We start from the raw sequence: 26,699 nt of genomic DNA, 5'->3' as shown, positions 1-26,699 counted from the left end.
GATCCTCTGGTTTCAGCCTCCCAAATGCTGGGATTACAAGCATGCGCCATCACCCCCAGCTTCAGTTGCCCATTTCTTGATTGGGTTGTTTGTTTTGCTAGTGTAGAGTCTTTTGAGCTCTTTGTATATTCTGGATATTAGCCCTTTATCAGAGTGGTGGCTGGTAAAGATCTCCCATTCTTTAGGCTTCTTTTTTAGGTTCTTGATGGTTTCCTTTGATGAGAAGAAACTTTTTAATTTGATGCCATCCCACTTCTTATTTCTTGCTTTAATTTTCTGAGTTTTGGAGGTCTCATTGAGAAAGTTACTGCCTGTGCCTATATGTTGGAGTGTTGAGCCTATGCTCTCCTCTTATAGCTTCACAGTTTCTGGTCTAATTTCTAAGTCTTTGATCCTTCTTGAGTTGATTCCTGTGCATAGTGAGAGGTAAGGATTTAGTTCCATCTTTCTACAAATGGATAGCCAGTTCTCCCAGCATCATTTGTTGAAAAGGCTATCTTTTCTCCAGCATAAGAGTTTGGCCCCTTTGTCAAAGATTAATTGACTATAGGTGTGTTGGTTTGTTTCTGTATCTTCTATTCTGTCCCACTGGTCAGTATGCCTGTTGTTGTGCCAATATCATGCTGTTTTTACTACTATTGATCTATAGTATAATTTGAAGTCTGGGATTGTGATGCCTCCTGCATGGTTCTTATTGCTGAGAATTGCATTGGCTATTCTGGGTCTTTTCTTTCTTCATATAAAATTCATGATTGATTTTTCTAGGTCTGTGAAAAATGTCGTTTGTATTTTAATGGGAATTGCATTGAATCTATAGATCATTTTTGGCAGAATGACCATTTTGATGATATTTATTCTGCCTATCCATGAGTACAGGAGATCTTTCCATCTTCCAAGTTCTTCTTCAATTTCTTTCTTTAATGTTTTATAGTTTTCTTTGTACAGGTCTTTTACATCTTTGGTTAGGTTTATTTCTAGGTATTTTATTGGTTTTGAGGTTATAGCGAGTGGAATTATTTTCTTTATTTCTTTCATTGTTGGCATAAAGAAAAGCAACTGATACCTTTAGGTTGATTTTGTATCCTGCAACTTTGCTGAATTGGTTAATCAGCTCCAGAAGTCTTTTGGTTAAGTTCTTTTGGTCTTCTAGGTAAAGGATCGTGTCATCTGCAAATAAGGATAGTTTTGATACCTCTCTTCCTATTTGAATTTGTTTGATTTCTTTTTCTTGTCTTATTGCTGTGACAAGAGTCTCAAGGACTATTTTGAAAAGAAGTGGTGATAGTGGGCATCCTTGTCTTGTTCCTGATTTTAGAGGAAATTCTTGCAGTTTTTCCCCATTCAATATGATGTTGGCTTTGGTTTTATTGTATATTGGGTTAATGATGTTGAAATACATTCCTTCTATTCCAATTTTCTGCAGTGTTTTTAACATAAATGGGTGCTGGATTTTGTCGAATGTTTTTTTTAGCATCTATTGATATGATCATGTGGTTGTCTGAGATGAATAACATGTATTGATTTGCGTATGTTGAACCAGCCTTGCTTTTCTGGGATGAAACCAAGTTGATCATGGTGTACAATTCTCTTGATACGGTTTTGAATGCATATAGCTAGTATTTTGTTTAGAATTATGCATCTATGTTCATCAAGGATATTGGTCTGTAATTCCTCTCTTGATGTATCTTTATTTGGTTTGGGGATTAATATGATACTAGTCTTGTAGAAGGAATTTGGGAGAATTCCATCTCTTTCAATTTCCCGGAACAAGTTGTGAAGTATTGGTATTAGTTCTTCACTCAAGGTTTTATAGAATTCAGCTGGGAACCCGTCAGGGCCTGGGCTTTTCTTTGAAGGCAGAATTTTTATTGCTTTTTCTATTTCTTTGCTTGCTATTGGTTGGTTTAGGCTTGCTATGTCCTCTTGGTTCAGTTTAGGTAGGTCATATGTGCTTAGAAATCTACCGATTTCTTCCATGTTTTCTAGTCTATTGGAGTATAAATTTTCAAAATAGTTTCTGATAATTCTTTGAATTTCCCCACTGTCTGTGGTGATGTCTCCTTTTTCATTTCTGATTTTAATAATTTGAGTTGATTCTCTCTTTGGTTTGATTAGATTGGCCAGGGGTTTGTCGATCCTATGCATCTACTCAAAGAACCAGCTTTTTGTTTTGGTGATTCTTTAAATTGTGTTTTTGTTCTTTATTTCATTTATTTCTGCTTTGATTTTAATAATTTCCTGCCTTCTGCTGGCTTTGGGATTAGACTGTTGCAGTCTTTCTAGATCCTTGAGTTGTGTCACTAGGTTGTTTTCTTGGCGATTCTCTGTCCTTATTTGGGCACTCAATGCTATAAACTTTCCTCTTAACACTGCCTTCAAAATGTCCCATAGATTTTGGTAAGTTGTTTTGCTGTTTTTACTTTTTTCCAGAAATTCTTTATTTCTCCCTTAATTTCCGATCTTACCCACTCATCATTCAATAGTGTATCATTCAATCTCTATGTATTTAAATAGTTTCTTTTGAGTTTCCTGTTGTTGATTTCTACTTTCATCCATTATGGTCTGAAAAGATGCAGGGAATTATATTACATCTTTTGAATTTGCTGGTGCTTGCTTTGTGGCCCAGGATGTGATCTATTTTGGAGAAACTTCCCTGGGCTGCTGAGAAGAATGTGTATTCTGTAGTTCCTGGTTGAAATAGTCTGTATATGTCTATTAGGTCCTTTTGGTTTATAGTTTTCTTTGTTCTAAAGAGTCTTTATGCCAGGCATGGTGGCGCACACTTGTAATACCTGCACTTGGGAGGAGGAGACAGGAGGATCCCACAGGTTCAAAGCCAGCCTCTCTGGCTTAAGAGACCGTTTCCAAATAAAAAAATAGGTGTCTGGGAGTGTACCCCGGAGGTAGAAGGGTTTCCAGGAACCCCAGTAAACAAATAAACAAAAAAGAGTCTTTACTTATCTTTTGCCTTGAAGATCTATCCATTGGTTTTGTTTGTTTGTTTGTTTTGTTTTATTTTGTTTTATACTAGTGATAGAACCCAGCCAGGGGCATTCTACCTCCTAACTACACCCCTAGCCCCATTTTTTTTTTCCAGTACCAGGGATGGAACCCAGGGGCATTCTACCTCTGAGCTATACCCCCAGCCCTATTTTTTATTCTTTATTTTGAAACAGGGTCTCACTGAGTTTAAAGGGCTTCACTAAGTAGCTGAGGCTGGCCACGAACCAGGATCCTCCTGTCTCAGCCTCCCCAATGCTGGGATTACCAGTGTGCGCCACCACGCTCGGGTCCTTAGTTCTTCATTTGTACCGCCCTAATCCACCTTAATCCTGTGGAAACGTTGCTGCACTGCGACATGGTATACACAGTATTTATCAATGAAAGGCAGAACAGGGGGCTGGGTTTGGGCACTGATATTCACTGGCAGTGTATTGTTTCAAACATTTCGTTATTCAAATCGAGGGAAAGCTGGGTGAGTGGTATGTATCCAGTTTCAGCTAGTAGTGAGGCTAAGACAGGAGGATCACTGGAACTCAGAAATTTGGGGCCAGCCTGGAAAGCACAGTAAGACCCCATTTCTACCTGAAAAAAAAAACTAAAAATAAAAAATAAAATCAGAGTTATTACCTTTTATTTCATCTTTGAGGGGAGGCTGGCCAGGAACCTGTGTTCCTCCTATATCAGCCTTACAAGTACTGGGATTACAAGTGTGCAGTACCACGCCAGCTTTTTATACTTTTGTGGTTTTTTTGTTTGTTTTTGGTGGGACTGGGGTTTCTGGAAACCCTTCTACCTTCGGGCTACACTCCCAGACCTATTTTTATATTTTTATTTGGAAGCAGGGTCTCTTAAGCCAGCGCGTCTGGCTTCGAACCTGCACGATCCTCCTGTCTTTGCCTCCCAAGCACGGGGATTACAAGCGTGCGCCACCATGCCCAGCTTACTTTGTATTTTGAGAGTGTATTGCTAAGTTGCCCAGGCTGGCCTCAAACTTGGCCTTCTCTTGTCTCAGCCTCCCCAGTAGCTGGGCATACAAAATTGTGCCATTGTACTTGGCTTCAAATGCTTAATATACAGATTTTTATTGACCATAGGAGGAAAATTAATAGGAAAAGCCCACAAAGTTGTCAGGATGAGTTACTGTTTTCTCTCTTATCTTATTAGTTTACTTAATTACTTTCTAGTTTACATATCAGTTGATAAAGCATATAATTGTAACAGGACATAGTGGCACACACCTGTAATCCTAGTACTTGGGAGACTGAGACAGAAAGAACACAGGTTCAAGGCGAGCCTTAGTAACTTGAAACCCTGTTAGTTTCAAAATAAAAAAGTAAAAGCCAGACGTGGTGATGCGCGCTTATAATCCCAGTACTTGGGAGGCTGAGATAGGAGGATCGCAAGTTTGTGGCCAGAGTCAGGTACTTAGTGAGACACACCACATTCTAATGAGACCCCGTTTCTAAATAAAGGATTAAAAAATAGGGCTGGGAATGTAGGTCAGAGGTAGAATGCCCCTGGGTTCAATCCCTGCTGCCATAAAAAAAATAAAATTAAAAATAAGTTGGGCGTGGTGGTACACATGTTAATCCTAGCATTTGGGAGGTGAAACAGGAGGATTGCTGTTCACAGAGAGCCTCAGGTACTTAGGCCCTTTGAAACTCAGTGAAACCCTGTTTAAAATCAAGAATAAAAAATAGGGCTGGGAGCCGGGTGTGGTGGCGCACGCTTGTAATCAGCATTTGGGAGACTTGGGACCTGAAGATCGCAGTTTGCGGACAGCCTCAGCTACTTAGTGAGGCCCTCTGCAACTCAGTGAGACCCGGTTTCAAAACAGAATAAAAAAAGGGCAGGGGGTGTATCTTGGAGGTAGAATGCCCCTAGGTTCCATCCTCAGTACAAATAAAATAAAGGCTAGAAATGTAGCTCAGAGGTACAGTGCCCCTGGATTCAGTCCCTAGTATAACATACACACATGCACAGGCATAAAATTGTAAGTTTGGAGCCGGAAATGGTGGCATACGCTCGTAATCCCAGTACTTGGGAGGTTGAGACAGGAAGATTGCATGTTTGAGGACAGCATCAGCAAATAGTGAGACTCTCATCAACCTAACAAGACCCTGTTTCAAAATAAAAATTAAAAATAGGGCTGGGATCTATCTCAGAAGTAGATGCCCTAAGGCTCAATCCCAAGTACTGCCAAAAAAATAATAATAATAATTGAAAGGTTTTTGGTTTGTGTTTTTTTTTAACCTGGGCATAGTGGCACACACTTATTATCCCTGCATTTGGGAGGCTGAGACAGGAGGATTGCATTTAGCAGACAGCCTCAGCTATTTAGTGAGGCCCTCTGCAACTCAGTGAGATATTATTTCAAAATAAAGAATAAAAAAAAAAATAGGAGCTGGGTGTGGTGGCACAAGCTTGTAAACAGGAGGATCCAGGTTTGTGGCCAGCCCCAGCTACTTAATAATGCCCTTTGCAATTCAGTGAGACCCTCTTTCTAAAAAAAGAATAAAAAAGTCGGATGGGGATGTAGCTCAGAGGTAGACTGCCCCTGAGTTTCATACCCAGACCCACAAAAATAAAATAAAATAGGGCTGGGGTGTCGTTGAGAGGTAGAATGCCCCTGGGTCTCATCCCCAGTATTAAATAAATAAATAAATAAATAAATAAATAAATAAATAAATAAATAAATGAAAGTTTAGGAGTTAAGTGTATATTGGCATAATTGTTTCTATATACTTTTTCCCAGTGTTCGACAAAGGGTCTTGTGAGTTTTTTTATCTCTGTTTATTGATTTTTATTCTTTGTGGTGGAGGAGGTAGGAAAACGTTATCCAAGGGAGCACTTGCGTCTTCTCTGTTGTTCAGGGACAGTCGTGTACATTCTCGCTGACACTCCGCAGTGCTGTGTGAGTGAGAGCTGATGTACCTGCTGCTCTGGTGCAGTGCTGTGACACATTCGTGGTTTCCCTCACGAAGTTTGTACTATGCAAACAAATTTATAAAAATGTAAGAGGGAGCCAGGCGTGGTGGTGCACGCTTGAAATCCCAGTATCTGGGAGGCTAAGACAAGAGGATCCTGGTTCGCGGACAGCCTCAGCTACTTAGTGAGGCCCTTTGCAACTCTTGAAAACCTGTTTCAAAATAAAGAAGAAAAATAAATGGGCCTGGGGGTGTGGGTTTGAGGAAGAATGCCCCTGGGTTCCATCCTTAGTACCACACAAAAAAGTTAAGAGGATTTTTTGTTGCTGATGTTTTTGTTGCTGGTGACTGAATCCAGGCATTCTGTCTCTGAGCTATACCTCCTGCTCTATTCTGCCCTATTTTTATTTTTTATTTTATTTATTTATATATGTATATATACATACATATATTGGTGGTACTGGGAGTAGAACCCAAAGGCTTTCTACCTCTAGGCTATACTCCCAGACCTATTTTTATTTTATTTGGCAACAGGGTCTCACTAAGTTGCTGAGAGCCTCACAAAGTAACTGAGGCTGGCTTCGAACCTGCACCATCCTCCTGTCTCAGCCTCCTAAGCGTGGGGATTACAAGGGTCATGCCCGGCCCTTTTTTTTTTTTTTTTTTTTTTGGTTGTGGTGGTGGTACTGGGGTTCCTGGAAACCCTTCTACCGCTGGGCTATACTCCCAGATGTATTATATATTTTTTATTTGGAAACAGGGTCTCAATCAGCGCGCTCCTCCTGTCTTGCCCTCCCAAGCGCGGGGGTTACAAGCGTGCACCACCACACCTGGCCTTTTATTTTTTATTTTTGATAAACGTTCTCACTGAATTGTGGAGAGCCTCACTAAGTCTCTGAGGTTGTCCTCCAACCTGTGATTGTCCTGCCTCAGCTTCCCAAGTACTGAGACTACAGGTGTGCGCCCCCACACTCAGCTCACCTGACATCTTTTTGTGATGTCTAATTGGTTGTGATTTAAAATTTCTTTAGTAATCAGTTTAGGAAAGATCCAAAGTTTATCTGACTATAGTGCTAGAATTTGCCCACAGATAAGATGTATTTTGTAAAACGTCCAATTTAGTAGGAGCAATAAAATATGAAAGATTTGGAGCAGCTGTAACTAAAAACAACAAATTAAGTAAAATGAGCAGTTATTTGAGGATTGGCTGAGAATAAGTTAGAAACTGTATTTTTACTTTTGAAGTAGTAACATAAGTAACATAAGTTTATCAGCAGGAAAAGGAAAAAAAAAAAAAAAAAGCTTGGCACTGGTTTCTTTGGCATGTGCTTTCCAAGTAGGTTAAAGGGTACATGTGATTTCACTAAGAAATTGTTATGAGGTGACAATTTTAAAGTTAAGTGTATTTGCTTAAATTCCAGTGTTATTAATGGCTGGATTTCACATGTTAAATGATTTGAGAGGAAAACAAATAGTGATTGAAGCATCTATTTGCATTCTGATTCCTTACACTACCTGGTTTATTTTTGCAAGTACAGTATTGAGATTAGGCAGTATTTTTCCACTACACTGACTTCCTTTGGCTCTTGGCTGTCTATCGTGTTTTCACTAGATGTCTGTGGGAGGTAGGCATGAAAACCTGCAGCTTCCCATGTCCTTGAGCAAGCCCAGCATCATTTGTAAAAGTTGGGTCTAGATAGTGGGTCATGTGCTTTGTGAATTATTTCAGACAAGGCTTAATGGCTGACTTTATGGGCTTCCTTTTCTCCTTTCTTTCTAAACTCTGTTAATGGTATCACCACCATCCTCACAATTGCTTCAGATTACAGTCTGAGGCTTCTTTGGGTTCAATCTCTAGCACGAAAAAATAAAATCTGAGTCGTCTGCCTCCATGTGCAGTCATTTTTCAGGGCCTGATGTTTCTGCATCCACAGTGTGTTCATCATCTGTCCTCTCCTGCTCCTCAGAACTTCTGACGCAGACCTTTGTTGACCCTTACTTGAACATTTCCAGTCACTTCCCAACTGACCTTCTCCTTACTAGTCCCCCTATCTTTTCCCACACAAAGCAACAAAAATACTCTTCTAAAAAACACTTAAGCTCAACAGAGTGGAGTGCCACACACCTCTAATCCCAATCTGCAAATCATTCTTATCTCCTTTTAACAATTTCTTATCCTCTGCAGTGATGGGTTTTGGTTTTAGCAATTCTGGGGATCAAATCCAGGGCCTCACTCATGCTACGCAAAAGTTCTGCCTACCACTTAGCTCTACCCTCAGCCCAACATTGGTAGTTTTTTTTTTTTCTTTTCTTTTCTTTTTTTATTTTTTGCGGGTCTACAGATGGAACCAAGGGCATTCGACCACTGAGCTACACCTATTTTTTATTTTTTATTTTGAAACCGGGTCTCACTGAGTGGCAGAGGGCCTCACTAAGTAGCTGAGGCTGTCTGAACTGTGATCCTCTGTTCTCAGCCTCCCAAATGCTGGGATTACAAGCATGCGCCACCACACCCAGCTTTTGGTAGTTTTAAAATTGAGCTTTAAGAGACTGTTAGCATGCCCATTCTGAAACAAAATTGTGTAGGCCGGGCGTGGTGGCGCATGCTTGTAATCCCCTCACTTGGGAGGATGAGCCAGGAGAATCACACAGGTTCAAAGCCAGCCTCAGCTACTTAGTGAGGCTCTCAGCAACTTAGTGAGACCCTGTTTCCAAATAAAATAGAAAATAGGTCTGGGAGTACAGCCCAGAGGTAGAAAGCCCTTGGGTTCCAACCCCAGTACCACCAAAAAAAAAAAGAAGAAGAAGAAGAAAAAAGAAAAAGAAAATTGTGTACGTGCAGACTTATTCACATACTTAGGTAAACTTTTTTTGGGTGGGTCTAGGGATGGAACCCAGGGGCGTTTGGCCTCCAAGCTACACCTCCTGCCCTACTTTTTATTCTTTATTTTGAAACAGGGTCTCACTAAGTTGTGGAGGACCTAAAGTAGCTGAAGCTGTCTGCGAACTGTGATCCTCCTCCCGTCTCAGTCTCCCAAATGCTGGGATTACAAGCATGTGCCATCACGCCCAGGTCTAGGTAAACATTTTTTTTTTTTTTAATTAAGAACTGTGAGGTTTTTAAGTTTTTTTCTTTTGTTTTTGTTTGGTTTGGTTTGGTTTGGTGGTACTGGGGTTCCTGGAAGCCCTTCTACCTCCAGGCTACATTCCCAGACCTATTTTATATTTTTTATTTGGAAACAGGGTCTCTTACGCCAGCACGGCTGGCTTTGAACCTGCGCGATCCTCCTGTCTTCGCCTCCTAAGCGCAGGGATTACAAGCGTGTGCCACTACGCCCGGCTTGGGTTTTTTTTTTTTTTTTTTTTTTTTTTTTTTTTTTTTTTTTTTTTTTGCGGGTCTGGGGATGGAACCCAGGGGCATTTGACCTCCGAGCTACACCTCCTGCCCTATATTTTATTCTTTATTTTGAAACCGGGTCTCACTGAGTTGCAGAGGGCCTCACTAAGTAGCTGAGGCTGTCCGCGAACCGTAATCCTCCAGTCTCAGCCTCCCGAATGCTGGGATTACAAGCGTGCGCCACCACGCCTGGCCCAGCTTGGTTTTTAAATTTAAAACATGTTGCTCTTGTTAAAGAAACCAAAATTCATGATATTTTTTTTTTCTTTTTGTGGTACTGGGGATTGAACCCAGGAGCATTCTACTTCCGAGCTACATCCCCATCCCGCTTTTGTCTTTACTTAGAAACAGGACTCGCTAAATTGATGAGTCTCACTATTGCTGAGGCTGTCCTCAAACCTGCGATCTTCCCGTCCCATTCTCCCAAGTACTGAGATTACATGCGCCAATGTGCCTACCTCATGGTGATTTATTAAATTTGCAAAAGCAAAATAAAAATTGCTGCTCCGATAAATTTGAATAACTCAGCTTTCCCCTCTACAACTGTGTGGGGTAGTCGGTTTCCATTACTGTGCTTACATTGTCTTTTGCTCCCATGACCATGCGTCCACATTGCCAATTCTTGCTTTTCAGGTTTATGTGCTGCAGCTTCCTACTGAAGTATTTTATCATTCTCTCGCCCCTCCAGCCTCATCTCCTTCACTCCTCACATTGCCTCTCCTGATTCCCTCTAGCACCCAGCTTTGTCTTTCATATGTCACTTGCCACTTTCTGCCTTCTTCTAAAACTATTTATACACTTTTCTTATCAGGAGCCTGTAAACTGCTTGCGAGGAGGCCTCAAAAATGTGTCCTTTTAGGAATGCCTGCCTGGTCTTGTACATGAGCAGTGAGCTTGTGTGCGGTAAATATTTTGAATAAATGGTGAAAGATCAATTAAGAGGGGAAATGTAGCGTTGCATGAACCACATTCACTTACTCTTCAACCTTCCTTTGCTGTAAAATAAAGTGTAAAGTGCAGTGAGCACAAAATTTAAAATATATTTCCTTTATATACAAAGGAAAACTGAACTCTGCATCTTTAGTTTGATAGTGACTTGAGGTCAAGGTTGAAGATAATATAAAGAGACATCAAGTTAAATGACTTGCAAGTTTTAATTCGTATTGAGTAAAATACTTTTTGTGTAGGCCGGGCATGGTGGCACACACTTGTAATCCCCGTACTTGGGAGACTGAGACAGGAGGATCCCACAGGTTTAAAGCCGGCCTCAGCAACTTAGTGAGACCCTGTTTTCAAATAAAATAGAAAATAGGTCTGGAAATATAGCCCGGAGATAGAAACCCCCTGGGTTCCACCCCAGTACCACAAAAAAAAATTTTCTTTGCGGAATTCCATACTTGAGGAACACATAGGGGGCTGAAGGTAAAGCTCAGTCATAGAGTGAGTACTTAAGAATCCACCAAGCCAGGCATGGTGGTGCATCCTTGTAATCCCAGCATTTGGGAGACTGAATGAGACTGGAGGATCCGGGTTCACGGACAGCCTCAGCTACTACTTAGTGAAGCCCTTTGCAACTCATTGAGACCATGTTTCAAGATAAAGGATAAAAATAGGGCTGGGGGCCGGACGTGGTGGTACACACTTGTAATCCCCACACTTGGGAGGCTGAGACAGGAGGATTTTACCCATTCAAAGCCAGCCTCAGCTACTTAGTGAGGCTCTCAGCAACTTAGTGAGTTCCTATTTCCAAATAAAATATAAAATAGATCTGGGAGTATAGCCTGGAGGTAGAAAGCCTCTGGGTTCCACCCTCAGTACCACCAAAAAAAAAAAAAAATAGGGCTGGGAGTATAGCTCAGAGGAAGAATAACCCTGGCTTCCATCCCCAGTAATGAAAACAAAAAGGAATCCACCAAACCCTGGGTTTAATCCTTCACACCATGAAAAAAAGAAAAAAGAAGCAAATAAGATTCTTTTGATAAATTTGTTTATTCCATAGACTATATAACCAAAGAGAAAGAGAAATTAAAGATATATTAGGAGTAAAAATAATTTGAAAAATAAGGTAACTTATTTGCTCAGTGCTTCCTAAAAGATTACTTAGCAAGGCCCTCAGAAACTTAGCAAGATCCTGCTTCAGAATAAAAAATGGCTGGGGGTGTAGCTCAGAGGAAAAATGCCCCTCGGTTCACTCCACGGTACCTTCCCCCACCAGGAAAAAAATATATTAGCGCAGCCAGTATTACTGATGTAATAGAATGGGAGTCTGGGGGTGGTTGTGGTAGTTTTGTATTTAATGCTTACACAATAGAATAGGAATGTTGTACATATTTATTTGGAGGATTTTGCTTTGAATTAAGATTGCCATCTCTCAGACTGCCTAAACACCATCCAGCCAAATGATCTGCTACTTGTATTCTCACAGAGTGGTAGGTTGCTGACTAATGAAATTTACCCTTTTTTTATTGTTGTTGTTTTTAGTAGAATCAGAATTTTTTTTATTTTTCATTAATGAAGATGGAACCCAGTCGCGTTTTACCTCAGAGCTACAACCCCAGCCCTATTTCTTTTAGTCTTTTTTTATTTTTGAAACAGGGTCTCACTGAGTCGCAAAGTGCCTGGCTAAGTAGCTGAGGATGTCTGCGAACCACGGTCCTCCAGTCTCCATCTCTCAAATGCAGGGATTACAAGCATGTGCCACCATGCCCGACTAGAACTGGAAATTTAAAGAATCAAATCAGAAATGTAAAAGTCTCGAAGCTTCACCTTTTAGAAGGATACTGGGTTTTTTCTATATTCATCTTGGTTTTGAGTGTCATGCATGAATCTATAAACCATCTTAGATTGAACATTTCCTCAAAGGCTACTTTATACTTTCTGGGTTTAATGTTTTAAGGTAACTTTTATTTTATTTATTTATTTATTTATTTTGCAGTATTGGAGATTGAACCCAGAAGCGCTCTAACTCTGAGCTACACTCCCAACCCTATTTTTTATTCTTATACAAACTATTTTGAAACAAGTTCTTCTCACTAAGTTGCAAAGGGCCTCACAGAGTAGCTGAGACTGGCTGCAAACCTGCAATCCTTCCGTTTTAGCCTCCCAATTACTGGGATTACAAGCATGTGCCACCATGCCTGGCTCTAGAGTGAGCACTTTCAGCTTCTATTTAAGACTGAAATATGTGCCACTTAATCTGTATATTGAAACAAGATCTCCAGCCGGGCGCGGTGGCGCTCGCTTGTAATCCCAGCATTCGGGAGGCTGAGACCGGAGGATCGCGGTTCGTGGACAGCCTCAGCTACTTGGTGAGGCCCTTCGCAACTCAGTGAGACCCTGTTTCAAAATAAAGAGCAACGTGCCGGGCGTGGTGGCGCACGCTTGTAATCCCCGCGCTTGGGAGGCGGAGACAGGAGGATCGCGCAGGTTCGAAGCCAGCCGCACTGGCGTAAGAGACCCTGTTTCAAAAATATAAAATAGGTCTGGGAGTGTAGCCCGGAGGTAGACGGGCTTCCAGGAACCCCAGTACCACCAAAAATAAATAAATAAATAAAATAAAGAGCAAAATATAGGGCAGGGAGTGTAGCTCGGAGGTCAAATGCCCCTGGGTTCCATTCCCAGACCCACAAAAAAGAAAGAAAGAAAAAGAAAGGAAGGAAGGAAGGGAGGGAGGATAAAAGAAACAAGATCTCCAAATTAAGTTTAAATCCTAGTTTTCTTTTCTCATACTAGTTTGTGTTAGGTTTATTTAAGTCTGAAAAATATTATTAGCTTAATGAGATTCTTATCCTATCAGAAATTTAAAGTTATTTACATTATTAGTGAAAACATTTAAAAATTAAAAAAAAGTGAATCAGTTATGATAGTTCTTCTGGCCAGTGACTTTTCTTTTCCTTTTTATTTATTTATTTATTCTTTTGGAGGTAAGAAGCAGGATACTGGACATTGAATCCAGACACACACTATCACTGAGCTACCTCCCCAACCTTTTTTTTTTTTTTTTTTTTTGTGTGTGTGTGTGTGTGTGTGTGTGTGTGTGTGTGAGAGAGAGAGAGAGAAAGAGAGAGAGAGAGAGAGAGTGTGTGTGTGTGTGTGTGAGAGAGAGAGAGAGAGAGAGAGAGAGTGTGTGTGTGTGTGTGTGTGTGTGTGTGTGTGTGTGTGTGTGTGTGTGTCTGGGGATGGAACCCAGGGGCATTTGACCTCCGAGCTACACCCCCAGCCCTATTTTTATTCTTTATTTTGAAACCGCGGCTCACTAACTTACAGAGGGCCTCACTAAGCAGCTGAGGCTGTCTGCGAACTGCAATCCTCCGGTCTCAGCCTCCCAGATGTTGGGATTACATGCGTGCACCACCACAGCCAGCTTTTATTTTCTATTTTGAAATAGTGTTAAGTTACCACATGCTGGCCTCAAACCTAAGGTCCTTCTGTCTCAGCCTCCTAGGATTCAGGCCTGTTCCACCACACCCAGCTCAGTGCCTTTTCTTCTTTTTCTTGAAATAGACATTTTCCTAGTGAACATCCCCTTCACGTACCAGGTGAAAATGATTTGAAGTTCTTCTAATAGTGATTGACTATTTGGTCACTTGAGTTTAGAGTAGTTTATAATGAATATATATACCTCCACTAAAGTGTTATTTATTTATTTATTTCCTGTTTAGCACATTTCTTAAGAAATGTTTGCAGTTGCATATATCATGTTATTGCCTGCTGATTTTTTCCCCTCAGAGGTATCTGTTCCTTTATATACACAGATTTACACAAGAGCTCATGCTATAGATGATCTGAAACCCAACAGGGCTCATTTTCAAATGCCGTGGTGCCATTTGAACACTTGCAGTGTCCATTGTGCTGGGACCTGTTTTTGACTCTGTTGAACCTTTACTGGTTGTGGTTTGTCTGGCTGTCACATGACTTCTCTGAAAATTCCCCCTCCCCTTCATTTCCAGTAAACTGTTTGAGCAGGAGTGAGTCAGACTGAAACCAGCTTCCCTGTAACCACAGGGCCTGTTAAAGAATTTGTCAACGTGGACTCTAGAGGGTTTGCATTAAACTCTGTAGCAACTGCTATGGTTTGTGTTGTGTCAGGAGTTCCACAGAAACTTTCTGCTCTCAGGATCTGTTCGCAGAGTTAAACGGATCCACTCTATCATGTAGACAGTAGAGATACATGCTGGACACATTTCTTTATCATTAAAGAAGATGAAAAAAACTACTGAGGCTACTATAGCTTCTCCCTTCAGAACCAGCCAGCCACGCCCAGTAACATTTCGTTTTTTTAAAAGCAAGCCTGCTAAATCTTTCATAGCTAGCTCATGATTTTACCACAAAGTACCCTCAAGATTAAGCAATTTTAAGTGGTCTCTTGATGGATGCAGTTGCAGAATATTTCAATTATTAGCGCAGTCAGGTTTTAGTACCAAAGGTCACTTACATTTTATTCTTTATTGTTCAGCAAGAAAAGGTAGCCCTTAGAATGTTTAGTAGTTGTAGCTTCTAAGCACACTTTGGCATGATTTTCGATGGAATTCTTTGTGCCTCCTTTTATCTGCTTTCTCAGGAAGCTTTTGCTTTTTTTTTTTTAGTCTCTCCCCACCTCACTCTTAGACTTGAGTATTTATCTTATTTCTGACTTTTTTTTTTTTTTTTTTTTTTGGCAGTACTAGAGATGAAACCCAGGGGCATTCTACCTCCAAGCTATACCCCCAGCCCTATTTTTTTGTTCTTCATTTTGAAACAGGGTCTCACTGTTACAAAGGACCTCACTAAGTTACAAAGGACCTCACTAAGGCTGGCCACGAACTGCGATCCTCCTGTCTTAGCCTCCCAAATGCTGGGATTATAAGCGTGTGCCATGACACCCAGCTTTTTTTCTGACTTTTCTATTTATTAACCCATTTCTATAATATCTACCAACTGAACTGGAAAGATACTTGCAAGCTGACTCAAACTGCTAAGTGAATGGCTATTGGGAAACTTCTCTGTTTTCTGTGTAGTACTAAGTTCACTTCTTTTTACATGTGTGTTTCTGTATTTAACCTTGTCATGTTTGTCTTTATAAGACCTTTTTTTTTTTTTTTTTTTTTTTTTTGGTACTAGGGATTGAACCCAGAGGCTTTCTAACTCCAAGCTACACCCCAGCCCTTTTTTTTTTTTTTTTTTTTTTTTTTTTTGAAACAGGATCTCACCAGGTTACTAACAGCCTCACTAAGTTGCTGAGGCTGGTTTCAAACCTGAAATCCTCCTGTCTCCGACTCCCAAGTACTGGGATTACAAGTATGTACCACCACACCCAGCTAAATTATTTAATAAAGTTAGTGAAAACATCTAAATCCAGCCTGCCAGATTTTATTTTTATTCTGCTGTAGGGAAGGGGGGTTGTGGAGGTACTGGGGATAGAACCCAGGGACATTCTTTCTACCTCAGAGCTACACTTTAGCCCATTTTTGTTATTATTGTTTGTTTGTTGTATTCTGAAATAGGGTCTTGTTTAAGTTATTGAGTCAGGCCTTGAACCTGTAATGTGTTTACACTTTACACTGGGGATGTCTACACCACCATGCTTAGTTTTGCATGGGGATGAGGAAGGATGGTGGTACTTGGAATTGAACCTAAGAGTACTCTACCACAGAGCTATATCCAAGAGATATAGCTTGAGAGGGAGTCCTTCCAAGTTCCCCAGGCTGGCCTCCATTTGTGATCCCCCACTGCTCCCAGCCTACTTACTTTTTTGTAATAGAAGTCATAGGTTCTATCCTAAGCACCACAAAAAAGAAATCTCCTACTTAGCTGGGGATGATAACACACCCCAACTACTTGAGAAGTTGAGGCAGGAAGATCCAGACCAGCCTGTACAACTTCATGAGACCCTGTGTCAAAATAAGATTTAAAAGGCTGAGGGTGTAGCTCAGTGGTGTGGTGGTGCACACTTGTAATCCCAGCATTCGGGAGGCTGAGACAGGAGGATCCCGGTTCACAGCCAGCCTCAGCTACTCAGTGAGGCTCTTCACAACTAGGTAAGACCCTGTTTCAAAATAAAGAATAAAACAGATCCGGGCATGGTGGCTCATGCTTGTAATACCAGCATTTGGGAGACAAAGACAGGAGGGGCACAGGTTCACAGCCAGCCTCAGCTACTTAGTGAGGCCCTCTGCGACTTAATGAGATCCTGTTTCAAAATAAAGAATAAAATATAGGGCTGTGAGGATAGCTTGGAGATAGAATGCCCCTGGGTTCCATCCCCAGTAACACTGAAAAAAAGTACTGAAAAAAAAAGAAGAAGAAGAAGTAGTAAAATTGTTTGAGAGTATAAGTTGGAGGTAGAATGCCTCTGGATTTATCCCCAGTAACAAAAATGAAATATTTTCTAGCATGTACAAGGCCCTGGATTTGATCCCCAGCACCACCAAAAAAAAAAAAGGAAGGATACAGAATAATGGAAGTTTTCAGTTGTTTATATTCTAGCCAGACTTCTTAACTCTGTGATCGGTTAAAATAGAAAACGTCTATTTGTTTTGATGACGAAGCAATTCTAATTGAAACTAGATGGTTTTCAAATGAAAAGAGATTAATACAGCCAGTCAATAAAAAGCATAATAAGGAATATTTAAGGTTTCTCTTCTTAGTTTGCTTTGGACTTTAACAGTAGAATGTAGTTTTGTTTCATCTGCTTTGTTCTTTACATCTCCACACCTGTTTGCAGATATGAAAAACAGAAGCAGTAGGCCAGCATTAGGTTACCATTGTTAGACTAACTTAAACGGGTTATTTTCAGGTATGTGTTTCAAACACCTTTGATAAAAATGCCTTTAGAAATTTCTCTTTCATTGAAAGTTGGACCAACAGATTATTCATGCTTCTGTATTTTTGCTCATGAGTTTGCAGATTGGTAGCATACTAAATACAAGCCCACCCTCCTACAACTGCCAAGTGCTCACAAAACCATGGTTTAATGGAAGGCAGAATAAGTGTTAATTCAAATTTTCTATGGCATAGAGGAGCAAACAAGACAACCTAAAGGAGGAGAAAGGAGGGGGGGAAGAGGAAAATCTTTAAAACACACAATGTACTTAAACATATCGAAGTCAATCACTAAGCCAAGCAAGGGAAGGAGGGACGAGGAGGGAATAGGGTAGGAATTGGGTAGGAGTTAAATCAGTGATGTGTACATGTTTGTACACACAAGTTTTTTTTACCCCAATATGATGTTTGCATATAATGCACCAATAAAAAATTTTTTCTATGGCAAAGGTGTTTTTATTTCTAATTAGTCGAGGCCTTTGATTTGTTATGGTAGGGCTGCAATTCTTGCTAGATATGAAGATGTCTGTCAGTCAGTCTTTTTTTTTTTTTTTTTTTTTTTTTTTTGGTACTGGGCGTGGAACCCAGGGGCTTTTTTATACTCCGGGCTATCTTCCCAGACCTATATTTAGAAACAGGATCTCACTAAGTTGCTGAGAGCCTCATTCAGTAGCTGAGGTTGGCTTTGAACCTGTGCGATCCTCCTGTCTCAGCCTCCCAAGTACAGGGATTACAAGCGTGTGCCACCACGCCCAGCTGTGAGTCTTCTGTGTTTCTTATCTTGGATCTTAAAATAAAAAATTTTACTGCCCTGATTTTAAACTAAAGCACTATGTAGAGATCTCCAGAAATGGGCATAATTATTATTAATGCAGTGCTTCCCTCAAAAATAAGGATATTAGGCTAGGGTGTAGCTTAATGATAGGACATGCACTTAGCATGTGCAAAGCCTGGGGTTCGTGCATGCACACGCATGGTCATACATACAGAAGTTAGGGGTGTATCATCATGCAGCACATAGTGCTATTTCCTTCTGCAGTGAACTGCATATACAACAGTTACCCAATAAGATTCTCTCACCTAGTAACAACATAGCTGACAGTTTGTGTAAGCACACTTTTTGATGTTCATACAGTGACAAAATTCCAGCTGAAATCTCAGCTACTCAGGAGGCAGGAGAATTACAGTTCAAGGCCATCCTGGCCAATTTAGCAAGACCTTGAAAACCCTGTCTGAAATTGTAATAAAATAAATGGGCCAAGGATGTAGCTCAGTAGCAGAACACTTGCCTCACAAGCTTAAAGCCCTGGGTTCATTCCTTTCATTCCCTGACATAGTTCTACATCAATTACCTTATCTAGACTTGAATGTGATTACTTTTTAAATCCAACAGCTCCTAAATCTCTTTATTCACTTGTCCCCCCCCCCCACCATGGACCTTTATCTCTTTCTTACCCCAGTACAGCAAAATTTAAAAAAAAAAAAAAACACCAGAAGCTGGGCGTGGTGGCACACACGCTTGTAATCCCAGCATTTGGGAGGCTGAGACTGGAGGATTGCACAAATTTGAAGCCAGTCTCAGCTACTTAATGAAGCCCTTGGCAACTCAGTGAGATCCTGTTTCAAAAAATTAAGAATAAAAAATAGGACTAAGGTTGTAGCTTGGAGGTAGAATCCCCTGGGTTCCGTTCCCAGTACTGCCAAAAAAAGAAAAAGAAAAAGTTAATTTTTTATTTTGACTGTTGCTAGGTTGCTGAGAGTCGTGTTCCTTGCTGAGGAACCCATGGTTCTCCTGTCTGAACCTCTCAGTCGCTGGGATTGCACGCTCAGGCTCAGCTGTTTAGGGATTTTCTGATGGTGTTTTTTGGTTTGAGACGATCTTCCAGTCTCAGCCTCCCAAATGCTGGGATTACAAGCCTGTGCCACCACGCTCAGCTGCTTCTGGTGTTCTTAAAGAGGTCTTTTCATGTAGTCAGCTCATCATGAAAAAGGCTATTACTGCCATTCAAAGATAAATGTTACACTGGGCCCAGTGGCACAGGCTTGTAATCCTAGCACTTGGGAGTCTGAGATAGGAGGATCGCAGGTTCACAGCCAGCCTCAGCAGTTTAGTGAGACTCTCCACAACCTAATGAGACTCTGTTTCAAAATAAAATATAAGGCCAAGCATAGTGGTGCACCCTTGTAATCTCAGTACTTTGGGGGCTGAGACAGGAGGATTGCACAGGTCTGAAGCCAGCCTCGGCTACTTAGTGAGGCTCTCAGCAATTTAGTGAGACCCTGTTTCCTAATAAAATATAAAAAATAGGTCTAGGAATGTAGCCCAGAGGTAAAAGACCCCTGGGTTACATCCCCAGTACCACAATAAATAAATAAGTAAGTAAGTAAATAAATAAATAAATAAATAAGGCTGGGGTATAGGTTGGGGGTAAAATGCCCCTGGGTTCAACCCCCAGCACCATAAAAGAAAATGTTATTTTATATATTTAGATTTAAGCTGATATTATTAGAATCACAGACTAATTGCAATTAGCCTTATGGTTTCTCTTCTCCCTTGGTTATAAATATGTTTCTGAGGAAAAGAAATGTAAAGCAACAATGGTACATGATTATTCATATTTTAGGGCTTGGTCTGTTTTATGCATCTTTGAAGTCTCAGTGTTATGAATGACTTATAATCCTTCTTTCTTGGTTTTCTTCTAATGTTTGGGGGGAAAATTGTATGTCTCTTTTCTCTTTCAAAAGTAGGATCCAGAAGCAGAGTGTGGTGGCGTGCATCTGTAATCCCAGTACGTGGGAAGCTGAGGCAGGAGGAACACAGCCTCAGCAACTTACCCAGACCCTGTTTCCAAAAAGATAAAAAATAGTCGAGCATGGTGGCGCACGCTTGTAATCCTAGCACTTGGGAGGCTGAGACAGTAGGATCGCACAGGTTCAAAGCCAGCCTTGGCTAATTAGTAAGGCACTTTGCAACTCATTGAGACCCTGTTTCCAAATAAAGTATAAAATAGGTCTGGGAGTATAGCCCAGAGGTAGAAAAGGCCCAGTACCACAAAAAGTAAAAATAAAAAAAAATAATAGACCTGGGCTATAGCTAGAATTCGAACATTTCAGTTTCCAGTACAAAAAAAAAAAAGTAGTGCTGGGTACTGGGAATTGAACCCAGAGGCATTCTGCCTCTGAGCTCCACCCCCAGCCCTGTTTCTTTTTTTAATTGAAAATAAATGGTATACATTTAAACTGTACTTGGTGCCCTTTCCCCCCACCCCCATTTTCCCTTCCCCCTCCCACCAATGATTGTCCAGGGTAACCATGCTATATTCATACTTTTACACATATTCAGATGTAGCCCCTCATTAATCAAGGTCAGCCTTCCTCCTCTCCTTTCCTTCCATTCAGACTTGGCTGAGATTTCCCTTCTATTAGCTGGAGTCCCTCTGGTATCCCCAGTGCTCCCTAGTTTGGGCATAATAGAGGAAACATATGTCCCTTCTCTTTCTGTGCTTGGCTGATCTCACTTAACATAATGCTCTCCAGGACTTTCCATCTTCTTGCAAATGACATGACTTTGTTCTTCTTTATGGCTGAATAGAATTCCATTGTGTGTATTTCCCAAAGTTTTGCTATCCATTCATCTGTGGATGGGGACCTGGGTTAGTTCCATATTTTGGCTATTACGAATTGTGCTGCTATGAAAATAGGTATCATAAGTTGCTGTAGTTCTCTGATTTCAACCCCTTTGGAACAGTACCCAGGAGTGGTAGAACTGGATCATATGGTGGATCTATTCCCAGTTTTCTAAGGAATCTCCACACAGATCTCCATAGCGGCTGAACTAGGTTGCCCTCCCACCAACAGTGCAAAAGACTTCCTCTTTCCCCACATCCTCGCCAGCATTTGTTGTTATTTGACTTCTTTATGCTTGCCATTCTGACTAGGGTTAGATGGAATCTCATCGTAATTTTGATTTGCATCTCCCTGATCCCAGCCTTATTTTTTATTCTTTATTTTGAAACAGGGTCTCACTGAATTGCAAAGTGCCTCACTAAGTAGCTGGTGATCCTCCTGTCTCAACCTCCCAAATGCTGGGATTAACAAGTGTGTGCCACTACACCCAGCCTAACAGGGTCTCACCAGGTTCTTCTACCTTGTTGAGACTGTCCTTGAACCTGTGATTCTCCCAGTCAGCCTCTAGGATTATAGGTGTATACCACCATGCCCGGCTTTTTTTATTTTGTATTTTGAGACAGTGCTCACTAAATTACTCAGGCTGGCCTGGAACTTACATTTCTCCTGCCTTAGCCTCCCAAGTAGCTGGGATTTATAGGAGTGTACAACCCCACATTTATTGGTACAACTACTAACATACAGTATCTCTCTAAGTTTTGTTTTGTTTGCTCATTTCACCAGCAATGAAAAGAAAAAATCAAGAGACTCTTCCATCAAACTGCATATTCAAGCCGGGCGTGTGGCACATGCTTGTAATCCTAGCATTTGGGAGTCTGAGATGGGAGGGTTGTGGTTTGAGAACAGCCTCAGCTACTTAGTGAGGCCCTTTGCACTCAGTGAGACCATGTTTCAAAATAAAGAGTAAAAAATAGGGTTAGTGGTTTAGCTTGGAGGTAGAATGCCCCTGGGTTCCATCCCCAGTACTGGGGAAAAGAAAAACCTGTATATTCAGCTACTGTTAATTTTTTGTAATAGAACCATCTACATTTAAATATTAGTTTAAATATTAGTTCAATTTAATTAATGCTTTTGAATTATTTGATATGTAATTGTAATTCTGAGGCTATTGTGAAAGACCTGAGGGAAAAAATAATAGGAACTGAAAGTACCATAGTCACTGTGTGTAAAAATACATAATAAAATTTATGAAATCCATTTTTAGTAAATCATTCTCTCCATTTCTAAAAAGTAAAACTCGCCATTAAAAAGGTACTTTGCTTATCTTCCTCATAATACATACCAGCTTCAAATGAAAAAGAACAAAAGGTAAAGGAGGTTTCTACTTTTGTTGTTTGGATAGATGAACCCTTTTCTCTCAGATTGTTGAAGCGACCTTACAGATTGCTGATGGGCGCTCAGGCATCTGCAAGAACAAGGAGTCTATTTGCCTTTGTTCTTGCCCAATTTCTCTTAGGAAATTCTACCCTAAGGAGAAATAATGACTCCTTGCTTTTTATTCTCCTTTGTTAGCTATGGTTCCCATATTGAATTGACTTTTTTTTTTTCCAGGATTGACTATTTGATTGTTTTTTGATACTGGGGATTGAATCAAGAGGCATTCTATCTCTGAGCTACAGTCCCAGCCCTTTTTTACATTTATTTATTTGCTTGTTTGTTTGTTTATTTATTTATTTATTTATTTATTTATTTATTTATTTATTTATTTTAGCGGGTCTGGGAATGGAACCCAGGGGCATTCTACTTCCAAGCTACCTCCAGCCCTATTTTTTTATTCTTTATTTTGAAACAGGGTCTCACTGAGTTGTGAAGGGCCTAAGTGGCTGAGGCTGTTCACGAATCACAATCCTCCAGTCTCAGCCTCCCAAATGCTGGGATTTACAAGCGTGTGTGCGCCACCATGCCTGTCTACTTTTTGTTTTGAAACAGCCTCAGTAAGTTGCTGAGATTTTTGCTAGGTTGCTGAGGTTGTCCTTGAACCTGTGACCCTCCTATCTCAGCCTCCCAAGTTCTGGGATTACATGTGTGCACCACCATGCCCAGCTCAAGATTTATTTTTTTAAAGCATGTTTCTTGCTGGGTTTAGTGGGGCACACTTGTAAATCTCAGCTATTTGAAAGGCTAAGGTAGGAGGATGTTGAGTTGAAGTCCAGCCTGAAAAACAAATGAGACTCCATCTCAAAAGAAATTAAAAATAGAAACACTTGTTTTCTTCTACTTCTGTAGTCTTAAATATATTTTTGTTTTTTATTTTTATTTTTGTTGCACTGGGGGTGTAAATCAGGGGCTTTCTACCTCTGGGCTTCATTCCCAGACCTATTTTATATTTTTATTCGAACCTGTGTGATCTTCCTGTCTCAGCCTCCCAAGTACTGGGATTACAACCATGCACCACCATGCCCAGTTTTAAATATATTTTTGTAAAAGGAAAGAGAAACAAGTACATCCAGTAGACCAATATTAGTTTATTACGTGATAAACATAATGTTTAATCATTTTTTCTCTGTAGAGATGTATAATCATACCGATATCCAACTTAGGTTTTCATGTTTGTGTCTCTGTAGTAGAAAAATGTCATCCTATGAGATGATGACACTATCAGTCACTTGAATTAATAAATATAAGACTTTAGGGCTAGAAATACAGCTCAGTAATAGAGTGCTTGTGTAATGTACTTGAGGCCCTATTTTCTATTGGAAGGAAGGAGGGAAGGGAAGGAGAGCCAAACCCATATATCTGACTTGGATAACGTATTTAATAAAAAAAAAAAAAAAATGTTGTCAGGCTGGGGATGTAGATCACTACAAGCACAAGGCCCAGGGTTGGAGCCCCAGCACCACCAAAAAAGAAAAAGAAAAAAAAAACACAAGCTTTAATCTGAGTTAGAAATCTTAATTCAGAATTTAAAATGCTCTTTCCTGCAGTTCTTCAGTTGTTCAAAAATATTAAACTTTGCTAGGCATGGTGGTTCCTGCCTGTAATCCCAGTGCTTGGGAGACTGAGACAGGAGGATCAAAGGTTTGAGGACAGCCTCAGCAGCTTAGCAAGACCGTTTCAAAATAAAAAATAAAAAAGGCTGTCCTCAAACCTAGGATCCTCCTGTCTCAGTCTCCCAAATACTGGGATTTCATACATACACCACCACACCCACTGGTTTTTCTTAAATGGAGTAAAAGTTTAAGGATATAATATTCTATGAAAATTTTGTATACATGCTTTCCAGTGAATATTTGCTGTGATATTATTAAATCAATCAGCTTAGTCATTAAATGAATCAACTCCAGCAAGTTGTGAGATATTTAATATTAACTCTTTACCTTTCTTTCTTTCTTTCTTTCTTTCTTTCTTTCTTTCTTTCTTGTGCTTTTAATTAATTTTTTAAAATTCTTTATTTTTGCAGGACTTTGCCTCACGGGCTAAACTGGCGGTTCAAAACCTAGTACAGAAGGTTGGATTTTTTGGAATTTTGGCCTGTGCTTCAGTAAGTGAATTGTGTAAGACTAAGAAGTTTCACTAAATGATAAGGTTATATTTTGATCAGTTTATTTTTAAAGATATGCTCCTGTTTGAGCAAAAATGTTATCATTTTATTGAGTATGAATTTTGTGAATCAGTTATCTTATTCAGTAGGTTCAGAGTTTTATTGACTTTTTTTTCTGGTCCGGGGGTAGAACCCAAGGGTATCCTACCTCTGAGCTACATACAACCCTATTTTTATTTATTTATTTATTTATTTATTTATTTATTTATTTATTTATTTATTTTGGTGGTACTGGGGTTTCTGGAAACCCTTCTACCTCCGGGCTATACTCCCAGACCTTTTTTTTTTTTATATTTTACTTGGAAACAGGGTCTCACTAAGTTGCTGAGAGCCTCACTAAGTAGCTGAGGCTGGCTTTGAACCCGTGCGATCCTCCTGTCTCAGCCTCCCAAGCGCGAGGATCACAAGCGTGCGTTACCACGCCTGGCCAACTTAGTGAGACCCTGTTTCAAAATTAAGAATAAAGGCCGGGTGTGGTGGCGCACACTTGTAATCCCTGCGCTTGGGAGGCGGAGACAGGAGGATCTCTGGGTTCCACCCCCAGTACCACCAAAAAAGAAACGGGGTCTCACTAAGTTGTAGAGGGCCTCACTAAGTAACTGAGACTGCCCTCAAACTGCAATCCTCCCGTCTTGGCCTCCCGAATGCTGGGATTTACAAGTGTGGGCCACCACACCTGGCTACCTATCAACTTTTTAAATCTGAGGATTTCAGACATAAAAGGCTTGATTCATTAAGAACAAAAGAGACACAGTTGGACTCAGCCTAGAATTGGCCCAGCATGCTCTAAATAGGTCCTGGGTTCAGTCCACAGGTTGCAAAACAGAGAGAGAGAGAAATCCATTAGACTTTCTGTAAAGAATTTATAAGGAAGTACATTTAACCAAGTAAAGATGATTTCATTCTCTCCATAATGTTGAAGTTAGGAAGTCTTTTTCCAAAGTTTCATTTATTAGTTACAAGAGAGAATTTCTATAAAACCTGTCTTAAGTGATCTTAATTCTCAGATAGGTTATGAAAGTATCTATAGCCAGGTGTGGTGGCACACACTTGTAATCCCAGTACTTGGGAGGCTGAGACAGGACGATCACAGGTTTGAAGCCAAACCTCAGCAATTTAGGCTCTCAGCAACTTATCAAGACCCTATTTCCAAAATAAAAAATAAAATAGGGCCAGGCGTGGTGGCGCACACTTGTAATCCCCACGCTTGGGAGGTGGAGACAGGAGGATCACACAGGTTCGAAGCCAGCCTCACTGGCTTAAGAGACCCTGTTTCCAAATTTTAAAAATATATAAAAATAGGTCTGGAAGTGTAGCCCGAAGGTAGAAGGATTTCCAGGAACCCCAGTACCACAAATAAATAAATAAATAATAAAATAGGTCTGGGAATGCAACCTGAAAGTAGAAGTCCCTAGGCTACATCCCCAGTACTACAACAACAACAACAACAACAACAACAACAAGGTGGAGAATTCAGTGAAAGGGGCTAGAGTTTGGAAGTCTTCAGTATATAGAAGTATTTATGGCAGCCAGGCGTGGTGGTTCACACTTATAATCCCAGCATTTGGGAGGCTGAGACAGGAGGATCACAGTTTGCGGCCAGCCTCAGCCACTTAGTGAGGCCCTTTGCAACTCAGTGAGACCCTGTTTCAAAATAAAGAAAAAAAATAGGAAGCCGGGTATGGTGGCGCACGCTTGTAATCCCAGCACTTGGGAGGCTGAGACAGGAGGATCAAGCAGATTTGAAGCCAGCCTTAGCTACTTAGTGAGGCTCTCAACAACTTAGACCCTGTTTCCAAATAATAAGTATAAAATAGGTCTGGGAGTGTAGCCTGGAGGTCGAAAAGCCCCTGGGTTCCAACCCCAGGACCCCCCCCCCCCCACACACACACACACCAAAAAAAAACTTGATGAAATTAATCTTTATTTCAAAAAAGAAAATAGGTCTGGGGGTATCACTCAGAGGTAAAATACCCCTGGATTCCACCTCTACTACAGCAAAAAATTAAAAAATAAAAATAAAAAGTATTTATGGCAAGTTAAGGACATCTTTGGCTATAGTGAACTAAGAAGCCATTTTTGTCCAAAACATAATGTCTTTGTGTGTGTGTGCAGGACTGAGAATTATAGTCTGGGCCTCACTCATGCTAGGCAAATGTTATCACTGTGCTATATCCCCAGCAGTTTTTTTAAATTTTATTTTGGGACAGGCTCTTGTTAAGTGATCCAGGCTGGCCTCCACTTCCCATCCTTATGTCTCAGCCTTCCAAGTAGCTGAGATTAACAGCATACACTACTATACCCAGCAAATTTATGTTTTAATGACTTAAATTTTGGATTTGTG

The 26,699-nt window shown here is 40.5% G+C and overlaps 1 protein-coding gene across 3 annotated transcripts in view; it reads left to right on the top strand.

Moving 5' to 3' along the window:
- Positions 1 to 26,699, top strand: part of VMP1 (vacuole membrane protein 1) — a gene marked incomplete at both ends in the record, with an annotated part of 124,371 nt that overhangs the window by 57,312 nt on the left and 40,360 nt on the right. For all 3 annotated transcript variants that reach the window (XM_080713406.1, XM_080713404.1, XM_080713405.1), the window contains one exon: positions 24,215 to 24,295. In XM_080713406.1, coding sequence (XP_080569532.1) covers positions 24,215 to 24,295 — 81 coding nt within the window. The remainder of the gene's footprint in view (positions 1 to 24,214; positions 24,296 to 26,699) is intronic.

This window comes from Muscardinus avellanarius (assembly GCF_963383645.1).
Source record: "Muscardinus avellanarius genome assembly, chromosome: 16".
Classification (NCBI taxonomy): Eukaryota; Metazoa; Chordata; class Mammalia; order Rodentia; family Gliridae; genus Muscardinus; species Muscardinus avellanarius.
This window is presented reverse-complemented; position numbering and strand designations above follow the sequence as displayed.